This window comes from Canis lupus, chromosome 6 (assembly GCF_011100685.1).
Source record: "Canis lupus familiaris isolate Mischka breed German Shepherd chromosome 6, alternate assembly UU_Cfam_GSD_1.0, whole genome shotgun sequence".
NCBI classification, from domain to species: Eukaryota; Metazoa; Chordata; class Mammalia; order Carnivora; family Canidae; genus Canis; species Canis lupus.
Window position 1 is genome coordinate 50,644,702 of NC_049227.1, and position 15,835 is coordinate 50,660,536.

The following is a 15,835-nucleotide window of genomic DNA, read 5'->3' on the forward strand; positions in this document are numbered from 1 at the left end:
TTCCTATGAAATAATAAGAAGTATATATATATTGGTCTCTGCTGCGGTACCTGATAATATTTGGCCTTTGACCCCAGTGCGTGAATCAGAGCTCCCAAATCCCTTGTAATTTCTTGAGAGATAGGAATGCTTTTTGTTCTAACGAGGTAACTGGATCAGGACAGGTCACCAGAAAGACCAAGCCATGCTTAGAAATGGGAACTTTTTACCCCACTCCCCATTTTCCAGAGAGGAGCTGAAAATTGAGTCAATAATCCATCATGCCTCCATGATGAATCCTCTATAAAAATCCCAAAAGTTTGGGGTTCAGAGAGCTCCCAGGTTGTTGTTGAATACATGGAGGTGCTGGGAGGATGGTGCCTTAGAGAAGGCATGGAGGCTCCATACCCCTTCCTGCCTTGCTCTGTGCCCCTCTTCCATCTGGCTGTTCCTGGGTTGCATTTTTTAATAATACACTGGTAATCTTGGCGTACCTGGATGGCTCAGTTGGTTAAGCATTGGACTCTTGATTTTGGCTTGGTCATTATCTCAGGGTTGTGAGATTGAGCCCTGCCTCTGGCTTTGTGCTCACCGAGGAGTCTGCTTGAGATTCTTTCTCTCTCTTCCTCCATCCCTCTCCTGGGTGCTTATGTACACTCTCCCTCTCACTCTCTCTCAAATAAAAAAAAAAATCTTAAAAAAAAACACTGGTAATCTAATAAGAAAGCTGTTTTCCTGAGTTCTGTGAACCATCCTAGTACATTATCAAACTTGAGGAGAGGGTCATGGCAACCTCCATTCTCCTCCAGTGGGAACCTGGAACTTGTGATTGGCCTCTGAAATGAGCATTCTTGTGGGACTGAGCCCCTAACTTGTAGGATTGGACCCTAACTTCAGGTAGATTGTGTAAGAACAGAATTGTAATGTAGGACACACTATTGGTGTCCACAGAGAGTTGCAAAACTGGTTAATGTGGGAAAACCCGCCACACATTTAGTGGCCAGCAGTGTTGGTAGAGTAGAAGAAATGAGAAATTTTTTGATACAGTTCTCATTAGATCTACTTCATTTCTCTGTTTAAATACACTGTTGCAGCACCTTCTAACAAGATGACTGCATATTTGCTCTGTCAAATTGTAGAGATGATATTTTTCTTTTAAAGATTTTATTTATTTATTCATGAGGGACACAGAGAGAGAGAGAGGCAGAGACACAGGCAGAGGGAGAAGCAGGCTCCATGCAGGGAGCTCAATGCGGTACTTGATCCTGGGACTCTGGGATCACACCCTGAGCCAAAGGCAGACCCTCAACCACTGAGCCATCCTGGCATCCCTAGAGCTGACAATTTTTGATACTCTTCTTTTTTGCCATAACAAGCAGCTCTGGGTTAAATCATTGTAGATTGTTCCTGATTCTCCTCCACTAAATTGTTATTACTATTATTTGCAGTGGTGGTATATATAGGAATAATCACTTTTCCTTATGTTATTTTAATATCAAATTTGAACCTGAATTCTAGAAGCAGAGTCCAGGATCTAAATACAAAAACTTGCTAAGAGTTGGCCTGTTTGCCTTTTAAAAGTCTATTCTAAAAACTCAAGGATATCCTTTAGGCAGGAATGTCAGTGGGGACTTAAATATTCTCTAAGATGTTTTTCAAAATTTACTAGAAACTTTGCTCCAGAACATAATTAATGTGAAATATTTTGACTATTAAAGAGACTTTAATACTCATGCACATTAGAGTCCAACTAATGTGCCTTCCAAATTTTAATTAAAATTAATTAAGTTTAAAAGTTCACAACCTAACTACTGCTCTGATGATTTCTAATTTTGGGATGTGTCCTTCGTTTCCTTCTTTGAATCTCTATTATGAAAAGATATTCTTGTTAATACTTGTACTTCAAGGTAGTGGCTCTTTTATCATTGTGAAATGAACTGCTTGGTTGGTAATTAAGACTTTCCCCCCCCGTGTCATTTTTCTAGTTCAGCGCTTCAGATTGTGGGAACAAGAAGTTCTGCATTCGGAGTCCTTTGAACTGTGACCCAGAGAAGGAGCATGCCTGTTTCTTCTTGTCCTTTGCTCGAGATGACCAGTCAGTGGTGGTTGAAATGAGTGGTCCCAGTCAAGGCTATTTATCCTTTGCATTTTCTCACGACAGATGGATGGTTTGTATCCCCTACTTATATAAGTGGTAATGAAATATAAATGATTAGAGGGAGCCTAATCAATGGCAATGTAGTTGTTTGTTTGAGTCACATGATCATACTTAAGATGGGAAGAGAAAGGAGAGGGCAGGACAAAGGAACTTAGAGCAGATGCTGAGTTAAACATCTTTGGGTATTTCATGTTTTTAATAGTTGTATTGTTATATACCTCTAAGAAGAGGCCGTCCTATGGAGAGTTAGGAAAATCACTCCATATCAGTGGACTTGCCACTGTATCTTCCTGTCTGCCCCTGTGATAAAAACAGGAAGTACAGTGAAGAAAAGTTGCTCGGCTTAAAAGTCTTACGTTATTTGTGATGCTTTTCAAACCCTTGTTGTTTTCTTGGGTGGCCAGCAACCACAGCATGGGGTGCTGCCTCGGTGTCCCCTTTTTGGTAGTCATCAGTACATATCCCAAACAGAGAATGAAACCTGGTGTGTCGAGGCAGAAATATATTCTTCACTGGTAGGCTCCTTTGTCAGCTCTACAGAAGGCAGCATTTTTTTTTTTAATTTTTTTTTTATTTATTTATGATAGTCACAGAGAGAGAGAGAGAGAGAGAGGCAGAGACACAGGCAGAGGGAGAAGCAGGCTCCATGCACCAGGAGCCTGATGTGGGATTTGATCCCGGGTCTCCAGGATCGCGCCCTGGGCCAAAGGCAGGCGCCAAACTGCTACGCCACCCAGGGATCCCGAAGGCAGCATTTTTTAAAGGTGATTCTCGCTTTTCCTGGGTAGTGCTGAATGGATTAAATGGTTCTGTAGATGGCAGCCTTGTGCTGTGGTGTGGAATAGCAGAGTGCTGCACAGGCATCCTGATGTCCTAAAAGGAAGGCAGGAAAGTATAGGCCAGGATGTGTGTTAGTCCTGTTCAAAGCAGAGTTGGCCGTGAGGTGGGGGATGAGTACAAATGGAGAAAGCCTCTTCTTACTTCCTCCACATTAGCAAAGGTAACAGGTCTTTTCTAGAGAGTTTTCTTCCTGTCAGGTTTAACTTAACATCACTTCTTTAGGGAATCATATTTCAAAAAAAGAAAAGGAACACTGAGATACTGTGCTAGAAGAACTAATGTTTTTCCTAAGAGTGCACTCTGATCACATTGGGCCTTGTATGCTGCTTTCAGGTATTTCAGGAAGCCAAGTGTAAAAAGTTACACCTAGATATTTTACTTAATATACATATGCATATGACCTAGATGTTTTACTATATTGTCCTAGAATGTACTCATTATTCTTTTTCATTAAGCAAAATGTATACCTTAAACTTATGAGAGATATATCATATGCTTTTATTTCTTCTTATTATTCCTTTTTAGAGTTTTAGAGGTGGGGAGGGGCAACAGAAGAGTGAGAGAATCTTAAGCATGTTCCAAGTCCAAGGCAGAGCCTGATGCGGGGCTCGATCTCCTGTCCCTGAATTCATGACCTGAGCTGAAGTCAGGAGTCCGATGCTTAATGGACTGAGGCGCCCCAGATATGTCATAGGCTTTTAAAAATAACATATAAGAAATTATGACTCTTTCTTTTTTAAAGTTGTTTCTTGGGAAATTTTATAGTTGATTGAATGATGTTGCAGTAGTTCAAAACATTTTCCCCATTTCCCTTTGTAACTCTCATCAGACTTACAGCGTATCCTTTTGGGTGTTTGCAGTTCTGGCCAAAATGAACCAGGTTTGGTGCATAAGGTGGATAATGAGCCTGAATTAAAAATAAAATGGGGCTATAAAGCAATAGAGAAAGATGGCGGTAGTGCTTGTGTGAATGTGATGGAACTGGTTATGAAGGAAATTCTGAAGATGAGCCCCACAAGGATTAGCAATGGTAATCTTGTTGGAATATGTGTGTAGTTTATCTCCAGCATACAGTGCTCATTTAGATATGTGTTCTAGTCACTTAAATAAAAAACACTGCAGTCACTTTATGGCCAAACTTCATGCAGTAGTAAACTCACATTTTTCTTTTTCTGGTCATATGCAATCTGTTAGCAAGAGGAAAAGTCACTATGGCTGTACTGGGTGTGGTGATGAGGAAGCCACAAGTAGACCAGTTATTTCTCTTCAGAGTTGTAGGCATAGACGGCACAAAAGCTTTTGTCTTTAATTCAAGATATATTTATCTTACTTAGAAATCTTAAGTTTCTCGTATCGTACTCATCAAAAAATGTTTATAAAAAAGACTTAATTATGCAGGTGCAGTTGATTTACAGAGCAATCTTACTTAATGATTAAAATCATCTGTACACCTGTTTGTCTAATTTGAGGGAAATAAATCATCCTCAGAAAATATTTTTAAGTGGTTATTTCTATTTTTGGTTATTTAAAACATTTTAGGATATTTTTGTGACCTGCTGTTTCTTTTTAGTACCTAATGTAAATTTAAATACTGAAAGTATCTGATGTTATGAATACCAGCTAAATGATACCCTTTTCAATTTTACTTATAAATTAATGATAACAATTGTTTTGGTATTAGACTTCACTAAAATTGATGAAAAGTATAATTTTCCATATTTTTGGTAACAATGACTTGCTAATGTCTGAATTTTAGCTAAATTTCAAATTATACACATATTCTCTATCTCAGATACTTTGTTAAATGATATAAAATAAATCAAGAATACATATTATATATTAGCTTCTGTTGGCTTCCTTCTCCTGCCCAATCTCATCTTGCTCTATTCATAATTTCTCAATGCTCTGGTAGAAAGTTCCCAGCTCTGACCTCTCTTGTACTTCATGTTAGGATTTCCAGTAGTTGGCTGATCTTGTCCAGATGAGTGTTCCTAGACAACACAAACCATCATCTATAAAACTGCACTTAATATCTTACCTCCTCATGTTTCTTGTGTTCTCCACTCTTGGTGATCAAAAACAGTAATAAAAAAACAATTACCATTATTGATTTCTTGCTTCTTTTCAAGCAGTTTATGTAGCCACTATATTCCTGGGCAGTTTATGCAGCCACTATATTCTTTGGTGTTCAGGGAATTTTGGTTGTGACTTAGATTCTTCTCTTTTATTCCCCTTTCAAGTCTTTCTTCCTCCTACACTCCCCCAACTTTTTGTTTTGAGAAGTTTTAAACCTATATGAAAGTTGAAAGAATAGTGCAACCAACACCAATAAGTTCTTTATACTTGCCACATTTTCTCCCTCTCCTTCCACCATGTATGTGTGTGTGTTTATGGAGTATATATAAAAGACACATTTTTCCCCAAAACTATTTGAAAGCTAGGTTGTACATGTATCATGACATTTTATCTCTAAAATTTTTTTAGCAAGTATCTCCTCAGAGCAAGGATATATGCTGCTATAATTACCATGATATCTTGACCACATAGAGAAAACTTAATAATGATTAATAATTTTATGCAATATAGTCTATATTCCAAATACCTCAGTTGTCCCCATAAAGTCCCTTTTAGCTGTTTTTCAAAAAAAATTTTGACCCAAGATCCAATCACTTATCCCTCAATACATTTGTTATCTCTTTGATTATTCACCCTATTTTTTAGATTTTTTTTTTTTTTTAGTCCAATTCTGTAGAATGTCTCACAATTTATACAGTAGATTCAAGTTAAGATTTTTGGCACAAATACTACCTAAGGGGTTTGTTTCTATCTCAGGGCATCATATCAAGAGAAGCATAATATCAGATTATTCCATTATTGATGTGGTTTTATGTTTGATCACTGGTATCTGTCAGATTTTTCCATTGTGAAGGCATGTTTTCTCTTTTTAATTAATAAGCAATCTGTTGGGGTGATACTTTGAGCGTGTATGAATATTCTGTTCCTCAATAGCATTTTACCAAATGATTTTAGCATCTATTTATGTCCCTTTCCTGAAACAGTTGTTACATTTATGGTTGCAAAGTGGTGATTTTTCTAATCTAATCATTTTTCTAGTTTATTTATTAGCTGGTGTTCTTCTAAAAAGAAGAGCTTTCTTTCCTCTGCACTTCCCTTTTCGTTTTGGTGAAATACTATGGACTAATTAATTCCTTTTGTCTATTGTGTTATTGTTTATCATTATCATTCATCTTTTTAAAAAAAATATTTATTTATTTATTTGAGAGAGAGTGAGAGCAAGAATAGCAGAGAGAAGAGAGAGAACAGAGGGAGAGGGAGAAGCAGACTCTCTACTGAGCAAGTAGCCTGACATAGGGCTCCATCCCAGGACCCTGAGATCACAACCTGAGCCCAAGGCAGACGCTCAACCATCTGAGCCACCCAGGCGCCTCATCATTCTTCTTTTAGATGCTCACATTGACCCAAATATGGCCTCTTCACGCCTTTGTGTGTATGTGTGTGTGTGTGTGTGCCCTTCTGATGTATCTCCATTAGTTTTTTGGCGTGTCCTTGCTTTCTGGTGTAACAAGATGCCCACTCATTTTACACTATTTACATTTCATCACTTTTCAAAGGAATTCTGTTTCCTTTTAATAGGAATAGTGTTTAGAAGTCAAGATTTGAGTGCTAATGTGTTTGCTGCTGCCAGTCTTCCAGATACTTTTGATTCTGTCTTTGACATACTTCTACATTCTCTTTATTTGCATTGTCACTATCTCTGGCTTGGCTTACACCTTTATTATCATTTCCAGACTGCCACAGTGACCCCTTACTAGTCCTCCTGGCCCCATGATTTCTCCTGTTCATTTCTTCTTTCAACAGTCATTGACTGTTTTTTTTCTTCCCAAGCTACCACTGAGATCATCTCAGTTTTATCCCCAAAACCTTTGGTAAACTTAGTAGTTCCAGAAAAAAATGTTTTTTCATTAGCCTGGCTTTCAAAACTCTTCAAAGCCCTTGTTGTAATTTCAGCCTTACTTTGTATATGTTATAGCTCACACAATGACCTATTTCCTAAAATTTTCATTTTTTTTTTTTTTTAATATTTCTATGTGTTTGGTCATGGAATTTTCTCCTTTTGGGAAATTTTTCCCTGACTCTCAGCCCTACCTTATCTATGTATAAATATTTTTTATTTTCTAAGGCTTAGTTAATTATTATCTTTTTTTTTTAAGATTTTATTTATTTATTTGAGAGAGAGTGCGTGAGCACAAGCAGGGTGAGACAGAGGAAGAACCAGACTCCCTGCTGAGCAGGAAGCCTGATGTGGGGCTCCATCCCAGAACCTGGAATCATGACCTGAGCTGAAGGCAGATGCTTAACCAACGGAGCCATTCAGGCACCCCTATCTTTTCTTATAAGTTTTTTCAACCTTTTGGCTCTTCATAAGTTGTGCTTCCATGGTGCTTTGTCTAAACCTATTTTATCATAATTCATGTACTATTATAACTGTCTCTTCCTTTAAAACATAGTCTTTGGTTGTTGCTTTTTTTTTTTTCTTTTTAAGATTTTATTTATTCATTCGTGAGAGACACAGAGAAAGGCAGAGGCATAGGCAGAGAGAGAAGCAGACTCCATGCTTTGGAGGCCTCTGTGGGACTTGATCCGGGGACTCCAGGACCATACCCTGGGCTGAAGGCAGGCGCTCAATCGCTGAGCCACCCAGGCGTCCCTAGTCTGTGATTCTAAGAACGATCTAGCCATCTTTATTTTTTCCACAGTATCCATACAATATTTTCTATACAGAGTACATTCTAAGTGCTTGATTCAAGAACAGATGGGAGAAAGAGGATCTGTCCAATTCAGAAATTTGGTGGAACTTCTTACATGTGTGTTTCCATGCTCCAAACTTGGGGTTTCTAGAATTGCTTGGCACCCAAGGTTGTAATAGCACCTTCTCATACTTTTCACTATAGAGTTGTGAGAACTGAGAGTTACTTCTTTTCCACCCCCATCATTTTCTCCAATATTTGAGACATCTGTCTGCAATGAGTTAGCATGGCAGTTGACTTGTCATCATTTTGCCTCAGAATCAACTGTTTTGTTATATTAAAATTTGTTTTGAATTAAAAAAATGTATATACCTCATAGATGATAGTCTAGAAAACACATGGTGTTTGTTTAAATTAGAGATCAGTGAACTTTTTCTGTAAACATCCAGATAGTAACTACTTTAGAATTTGTGAGCACATGGTCTTTGTTCTAAATACTCATCTCTGTTGTGGTAGTACTAAAACAGCAGGAGACAATCCATAAATTAATAGGTATGGCTGTGTTGCAATAAAACTTTATTTGTGGACACTGAAATTTGGATTTCACGTATTTTTACTCATGATGACATATTCTTCTTTTAATTAAAAAGATAATTTGTAGCTCAGTCAGTTAAGTGTCTGCCTTCAGCTCAGGTCATGATCTCAGGGTTCTGGATTGAGCCCCGAATTGTGCTCCTTGCTCAGTGGGGAGTCTGCTTCTTCCTCTTCCTCTGCCTCTGCTCATGCTCTTCTCTTTCAATAAATTAAAAAAAATGATTTAGATATGTAAACATCTTTCTTAGCCTGTGGGCTGTACAAAAATAGGCATTAGACTGAATTTGATCTGTGTGTCATAGTTTGTTGATTCCTGGTTTAAATCATGATGACTTCAAATTTTTTGAGGTGGGCTAATTCTGATTTGAATAGAAGTAACTGGATAATTGGTTTGCTAGAGTTATGTACTTGGGAGTTCTCAAAAGTGGAACTTCTAAAAATAAATTTAAAATGTTAGAATATCATTGGGATTAGTGGCAAAATTTATTATAACTTGTCAGTCTTGGCTTTGTTTAAGGAGTTGAGTGACTACAACATATGAAAGACCTTATTAGATAGTTTATAGAGAATGGTTTAGAATAGGTGAAAGAACGAAAACTATGTACAGTAATTTAAAATGCAGATTTATTTCTTTGTACCATTATTTAAATGTAGTTTGAAGATTGAGTCTATCTTCTTTTTCTTCTTTTTTTAAAAAGATTTTATTTATTTATTCATGAGACACACACACACACACAGACACAGGCCGAGGGAGAAGCAGGCTTCATGCAGGTAGCCTGACGTGGGACTCGATCTCGGGTCTCCAGGGTCACGCCTTGGATTGAAGGTGGCGCTAAACCGCTGAGCCACCCAGGCTGCTCTTGAGTCTGTCTTCTGATAGTCATTTTAAGTAAGCTCTAACTTTCAGAGCTAAGGAATATTGGAGATTAAAAGGTAGATAAAAATTAGACTGACAAAAAACTACCTCCTTAAGTTTAGACATGTTGGTCTTAATATGTAATAGTAAATCTATTGAGTGTGTACAATATTAGCAGTATTTGATTGGTGTCCTTATCTTAAAAGTTACCCCCCCAACCCAATATAGTGCAGTGCATTTATAGTTATGAAAAATTTTAAGACACAGATATTTATTTACAGACAATGTTCACAATAAGTTTGGTGAAAAAAGGTAATGGAACTGTGTATTTTCCTATTTGGGATGAAAAAATAGGTATAAATACAAATAGATTTGTATGAATATACATGAAAGCATTAACAGTGGTGTTTGAGTTATGGGCATATAAACGTGTTATTTTAATCTATTTTTACATTGAAATTGTGTTGCTTTTGTATTATAACAAAATTATGTATGTATGTATATATTTATATTGAATAATGTATAGTTGACACACAATGTTACATTAGTTTCAGGTGTACAACATTGTGATTAGACCATTTTAAACACCATACTGTGCTCCTCACAGGTGTAGCTACTGTTAAAACAGTGTTATAATACCATTGACTATATTTCCTGTGTTCTAACATTTGTTCCCATTACTTATTCATTCCATAGCTAGAAGCCTGTATCTCCCACTGCCTCTTGCCTATTTTGCCCATTCCCCTACCTCCTCTTCTCTGGCAGCCATCAAATTTGTTCTCTGTACTTATGGGTCTGTTTCTGCTTTTTGTTTGTTTCTTCATTATAGCAGAATTATTTAAAACTGGTGAATTGGACAGCCAATTCTCTGAAATACATAGGACCATTTAGGACTGAATCAGTAAATTATGTTTTAAAAGCATCAAATAGGGGATCCCTGGGTGGCTCAGCGGTTCCGTGCCTGCCTTTGGCCCAGGGCGCGATCCTGGAGTCCCGGGATCGAGTCCCGCATCGGCTCCCGGCATGGAGCCTGCTTCTCCCTCTGCCTGTGTCTCTGCCTCTCTCTCTCTCTCTCTCTCTGTGACTATCATAAATAAATTTAAAAAATAAATAAATAAAAGCATCAAATACTACTTGATTTCTTTAGGGAGGCATTTAAAAATAAAATGTTGAAATTCCTTTGAATTTTTCTCATTTGTAAATGTTTTCAGGGTGATGATGATGCTTATTTGTGTATTCGTGAAGATCAGACCGTGCACATACAACCTTCTCACTTGACGGGGCGAAGTCACCCTGTGATGGACTCTAGGGTAGGTGTGAAAATTCTGGGAAGCTCTGCCTGGCTTGTCTACCTTTTGACTCTGTGGCCGACAGTGGTATAACCGTGCTGCAAGGTAGCTCCCCATCCTCAGTTAGCAGCAGGGCCACAGCAGAGTTCCTTTCTTACAATAATCTGGAAGAAACTTTTCTGTGCTCTATTTTATTTTAAAAATAATATATAAAAATATAAATTATATTATTATATTTATATGTTTAACATATTAATATATTCTATTTAACACTATATATTAAATATATTTTATTATCATATAACAAAATTGTGTGTATTTAAGGTATACACCATGATGTTTTGATATACATATACATAGTGAAATGATTACTTACAGTTGCATCCTCACATACTTACCTTTCTTTTGCGGTGAGAGCACCTGAAATTTACTCTCTTAGTAAATTTCCAGGATACAATTCGCTATTATTAAATGCAGTCATCATGCTGTACGTTAGATCTCTAGACTTACTCATCCTATATAACTGCCTCTTTGTACCCTTTGACTACCATCTCCCCTTTTCTACACTTTGGAAAGCACAAGACAAGTTTCTCTTGTAGGAAAAGATGAATTCTTGCCAGGGTCACCTAAATCCTTTTTTTTTTTTTTTTTTGCATCTTAGAAAAAAATGGTTAAGATGGCCAGAGCAATCAGCTCCTTTTCAAAAGTGTACAGACAGATTTTTTAAGAAGAGGCTTAGTTTAATGACACAGAGTTTCTCGCCTAGTGAGAAAGAGGAGCATGTATAATAGAGAATGGTTCAGTGCCTTGGACAGGTGTCTTTAATGCCTCTTCTTGGCATCTGTGCCAGAGATGGCCTATTTCTGGTAGAGAAGTATCTTTTTTCATATGGCAGTTGACAAGCAGGTGAGCTCTGACAGAGCAGTAGCCATCGCCTAATGACTTTATGTCCTCTGCAGAGCTTTCCCATGGGTTTGGAACTTCTCCCTTGTTGCATGTTGCCTTTTGGTCACTAGGGTATTACTTCCTAATTGTTTCTTCAGTGTTTTTGATTGTGTGTTAGTAGCCAGATGGGGTTAGTACATTTGCCAAAGTTTCTAACTTGGGTAGAGGATTTGTGGGGTTCTGACTCACAGTAAAAATAGTATTTTTGCCAAGTGGGATAAAGACAAATAAACTAGGAGAAAATATTTCTTATAGTCTTCAGAGAGGAAGTGGAAAAACAATGATATAGCAGACAAAACATGCACAAAAGATCTTAGGGAAAGGAAATCGAGCAGGTCAGGATTTTGGTCATATTTTATTTTTAGCAAATCTGTGGAAAGTGCTAAGAAGACCCATTGTGTATGTTTGTAGGGTGCTCTTGAGGATATGGCTTGGAGGCTGGCGGATGGTGTTATACAGTGTTCTTTCAGAAGAAACATTACCCTTCCCGGGGTTAAAAATAGATTTGATCTAAACACAAGCTACTACATATTTCTAGCAGATGGTGCAGCTGACAATGGTACGTATATTGATGAAAACTATCTTTTCAAAGTTTTTCTTCTCTCTTCTTCCCTTTTCCACCTTTCCAGGAGAGACTACTATAATTGCTCATTTTTAAAGACACACACTTGTGAATGAAGAGTTATCAAAACCTTTTTCCATTTTTGCCTGACAATTTGACTTTGGTTGACCTTCTCATTTTGTTTCCCGGGGAACCAGATAAAAGTAGTGTCAACTGTGTTATAAGGTGACATGCTTATGATAAAAATGCCTTCTGGCTGGCAAACTGCACTTGGACCAGGAAGAACTATAAATACCAAGTAAGGAGCCATATCTTTGGGCTTCTCTAAGTGTTGTGACATTGGCAGATCCCTGGCAGGGATCCTATAGCAGTGACTATAGGGCTGTTGCAAGAGATATTGGCCTTTGCAGAATAACCTGTCCACTGTGAATCTCATCTCCTTGAGCTTGAGCTTTGTCCAGGGAGGTGGAGGAAGTGTAGAGAGAGTAGCTCCTGGACAGCTGAATAAGGAGCTACAGGATCTCCCATTGAAGGAAAATGCCTCTAAATGTTCTGCAGGTTTGCTGTGTCTGCTGTCCCACATCTCTCTAAGTGAATCTGATGCCAGGTGCAGCCTACAGTAGTTTTTTGAGATTGAATATTTAATTTATCATTAAGAAGGCTGTCCTGGTGGGAACTGCAACACATATATTAATAAGGATTATAAGATTTTGTTTAAGGTCTTGGCTGATGATGTTTTGAAGAACTACAGGAAATGCCAAGGTATTATTTAGTAACTCTTCTCTTGGGAGATAATACCACCCCCAAACTTTGAGAATATAGCTTCTTTTGAAAATGGTGAGAAGCTGGGCATATGGAATGAAGGTTAGGGGGTGAGGTGAAGGAAGAGGAAGAGTAGAAATGTGCAGGTAAAATTGTGAAAAGATTTTGCATATTCTGTGTGTGATTTAGATTTTATATTATAGGTAAAAGGAAGACGATGGTTTTGAAGCAGGATAAAGTATCTACTCAGTGTTATGAGAAAATTGGGAATATTTGTAGATTTAGTTGTAGATGATATGTGTAGCTATCTTAGTCAAAGCATGCATTCTTTTTTGCACCAGCAATAGCAAATATAGCCTAAAAATCATTTCTTGGTTATATGATAATAATGAAGAAAAACTACTCTGGGCTTAATGAGTGCCAGTCACTGGCTAAGCACTATAGTTATATCATTCATTTTTATCTTCATAAAAATTATTTTAGATATATACTCTTACTATCCCTGTTTCATCTGAGAGGAAACTGAGGTTTACGTTAAGTAATTTGCCCAGATAAGTCAGTGGTAGAGCTGGAATTTGAACCCAAACTCTTTGACTTCAGAACCAAAGTAGTTAAGATGGAAAATGTAGGAACTGAATTTTTAATGAGAAAAAGGGTCAAATATTTGTGTTTTTAAATGGATGCCACTCAAGTATAGGTCATTGTGTTTGTTGTTATTGTAGCTCTCTCTTATTGTGCATTACATATATCTCATTTCTCACAGAGGCTTTTTAAATAAACATTATATTGCCTATTTAAGAGAAGGAAACTGGAACTTAGAAAGGCTAAATAACTTGTTCCAAATCAAACTAGTAGCAGAGTCAGAAATTAAACCCCAGGCTGTTCCACTTACAGAAGCCGTGCCCTTTCCATCATACCAAACTTTCCTTTGGTGCCGGTACAGGTGCTCCATACATGATTATTGATGCAAATGGACGTCTTAAATTGCTAGGGGATTTAACAGTCTGCATTTATACTTTAAAAAACTTGATATTTAGGGGCGCCTGGGTGGCTCAGTTGGTTAAGCATCTGCCTTCAGCTCAGTTCATGATCTCAGGGCCTTGAGATCGAGCCCTACGTTGGGCTCCCTGCTCAGTGGCTGTCTGTTTCTCCCTCTCCTTCTGCCCCTCCTCCCTGCTCATGCTCTTTCTCTCTCTTGTATAAGTGAATAAAATCTTAAAAAAACTTGATACTTAAAAAAATTATACTTTAAAAGAAAAGCAATTTCATTTAAGTGGATAAATTCTATTATATAATAAGTTGTGTGTCTGTGTGGCGGGTGTATGACAATGCCAATATTTCTTCTTGGGTCAGCACTGTAGAAATTGGAATGTATTTTCTGATAGAAACAATATTTTAAGTGATAGTTCCAGTATTCCCCCAGAAATATCTAGTTCATGGATAATGTAGGTACAGAGTAGAGCATTGCTGTATCTCCTTCTGCTGGTGTTGCCATGCTGATGGTATGGTAGAAAGAATCTCCATCTTGTGTTTTGTGGTGCTTCTCAAGGTGTGGCCTCAAACAACCTACTTCAGATCCACTTGGAGTGACTACTAAAAATGTAGATTCCTGAACTCCATCTTAGACCCACTGAATCTCTCATTGATGCTTGGAATCTGCATTTTTAACAAGCATCCAGGTGATTGTTTTGTATACTGTGGTTTAATAACTTGCTACTCTTGGACAAGGTTCTCCCAAATAAGGTGTATACATTATAAGAGTCTAATAACACTAGAACCTTCTATTTAGATTTATTTGATCTTATCTCAAAATTTTTCTACTTTAATATATTTTACAGTGGTCATAATGCATTAAAACAATAGTATATTAATATGTTCGTTAACTAAATTATACATATATCTGGAGCACAGACTCTTTTTTTTTTTTTAACTGATGGAGTGTGAAGCAGAAAAGCAAAACAAAACCTAAAAAAAAAAAAAAAAAAAGAAAGAAACCACCCAAACCTAGACATTACTGTTTCAGATAATAAACTTTCCAGTACCCTTGTATTGGGGAACAAAGTACAATTGCCACATAAATCATTGTATCTTCTGTTATCTAGTTATATGTATGTGGACCATTTATAAATTGCACTCCGCTTAAAAGCAGTGAAACTTTGTGAGGTTGAAACTATTTTTCAAAGCAATCATAAAATCTCTATAACCTATATAAAAAATGTAAAATGTACCCAATTTCAGTAAAATCCATTTAAAACCTTTTTCTAATGCTGTTTTTCCCCCAGAATGCTGGCATTGTCCTATCATGAGATAAGCAGTCATGTGAAATGATAGAACTCACTTGAGTGAATAAGTAATTCACAATTAGGAAATCTACCAATTTAAATAATTAACGAATTGGAAACCCTGTTTATCACGACTGGATATTTTAACAATTTAGGCATAATACACGTCATGTAATACTGTAGAGCCTTGTACCAAACATGAACTCAACCTGCCTTGGAGCAGAAATCCAGGATTATAATGGAGCCATACAAAGAAATTCCAAAATTATAATGGACTTCTGCTTTAATGAAGGTTAAGTTCTTGCTTAGCTCATGGGTCTGCAGTGAATCAGAATTTAAAAACACTTTCTTCCAATTTACCTCTCAGGCATTGGGAATGTGGTCTGGTTTTTGTCACCACCACTCTGCTAATTCAGTATAATTTCTGATCTTACTGTCTCTTTCTTCTCGACTCTCTTCTCTAGGTATCTATTACATAAAACTTTTCTTGTTTGCTGCTTTCGCTCTGATCTTCTCTGTTATAAACAAGTCATGATATAATAGTATTTCTGAAATGACTAACAGTTGTTCTAACACCATTTTTTGAATAGTTCATTTTATCTCTGCTGCTTTAAAAGCCTCATTATTGTATACCAAACCTCTATCAGTAAATCAAACTATTTCTAGTTTATTCTTTCATTAATCTACTACTGTACCAGTTGAATTACTGTAGCTTTATAATAAATTATGAATTTTGATAGAGCATGATTCCCCTCTTGGTTTCCTTTTTTAGAAATTCTTGCCTCTTAGTTGTGTATCT

The 15,835-nt window shown here is 37.0% G+C and overlaps 1 protein-coding gene across 2 annotated transcripts in view; it reads left to right on the forward strand.

Annotated features, from left to right (window-relative positions):
* FRRS1 (ferric chelate reductase 1) overlaps nt 1-15,835 on the forward strand; it is a 45,679-nt gene that overhangs the window by 17,242 nt on the left and 12,602 nt on the right. For both annotated transcript variants that reach the window (XM_038541229.1, XM_038541230.1), the window contains exons 6-8: nt 1,965-2,147; nt 10,408-10,506; nt 11,842-11,989. In XM_038541229.1, the coding sequence (XP_038397157.1) occupies nt 1,965-2,147; nt 10,408-10,506; nt 11,842-11,989 (430 nt within the window). The remainder of the gene's footprint in view (nt 1-1,964; nt 2,148-10,407; nt 10,507-11,841; nt 11,990-15,835) is intronic.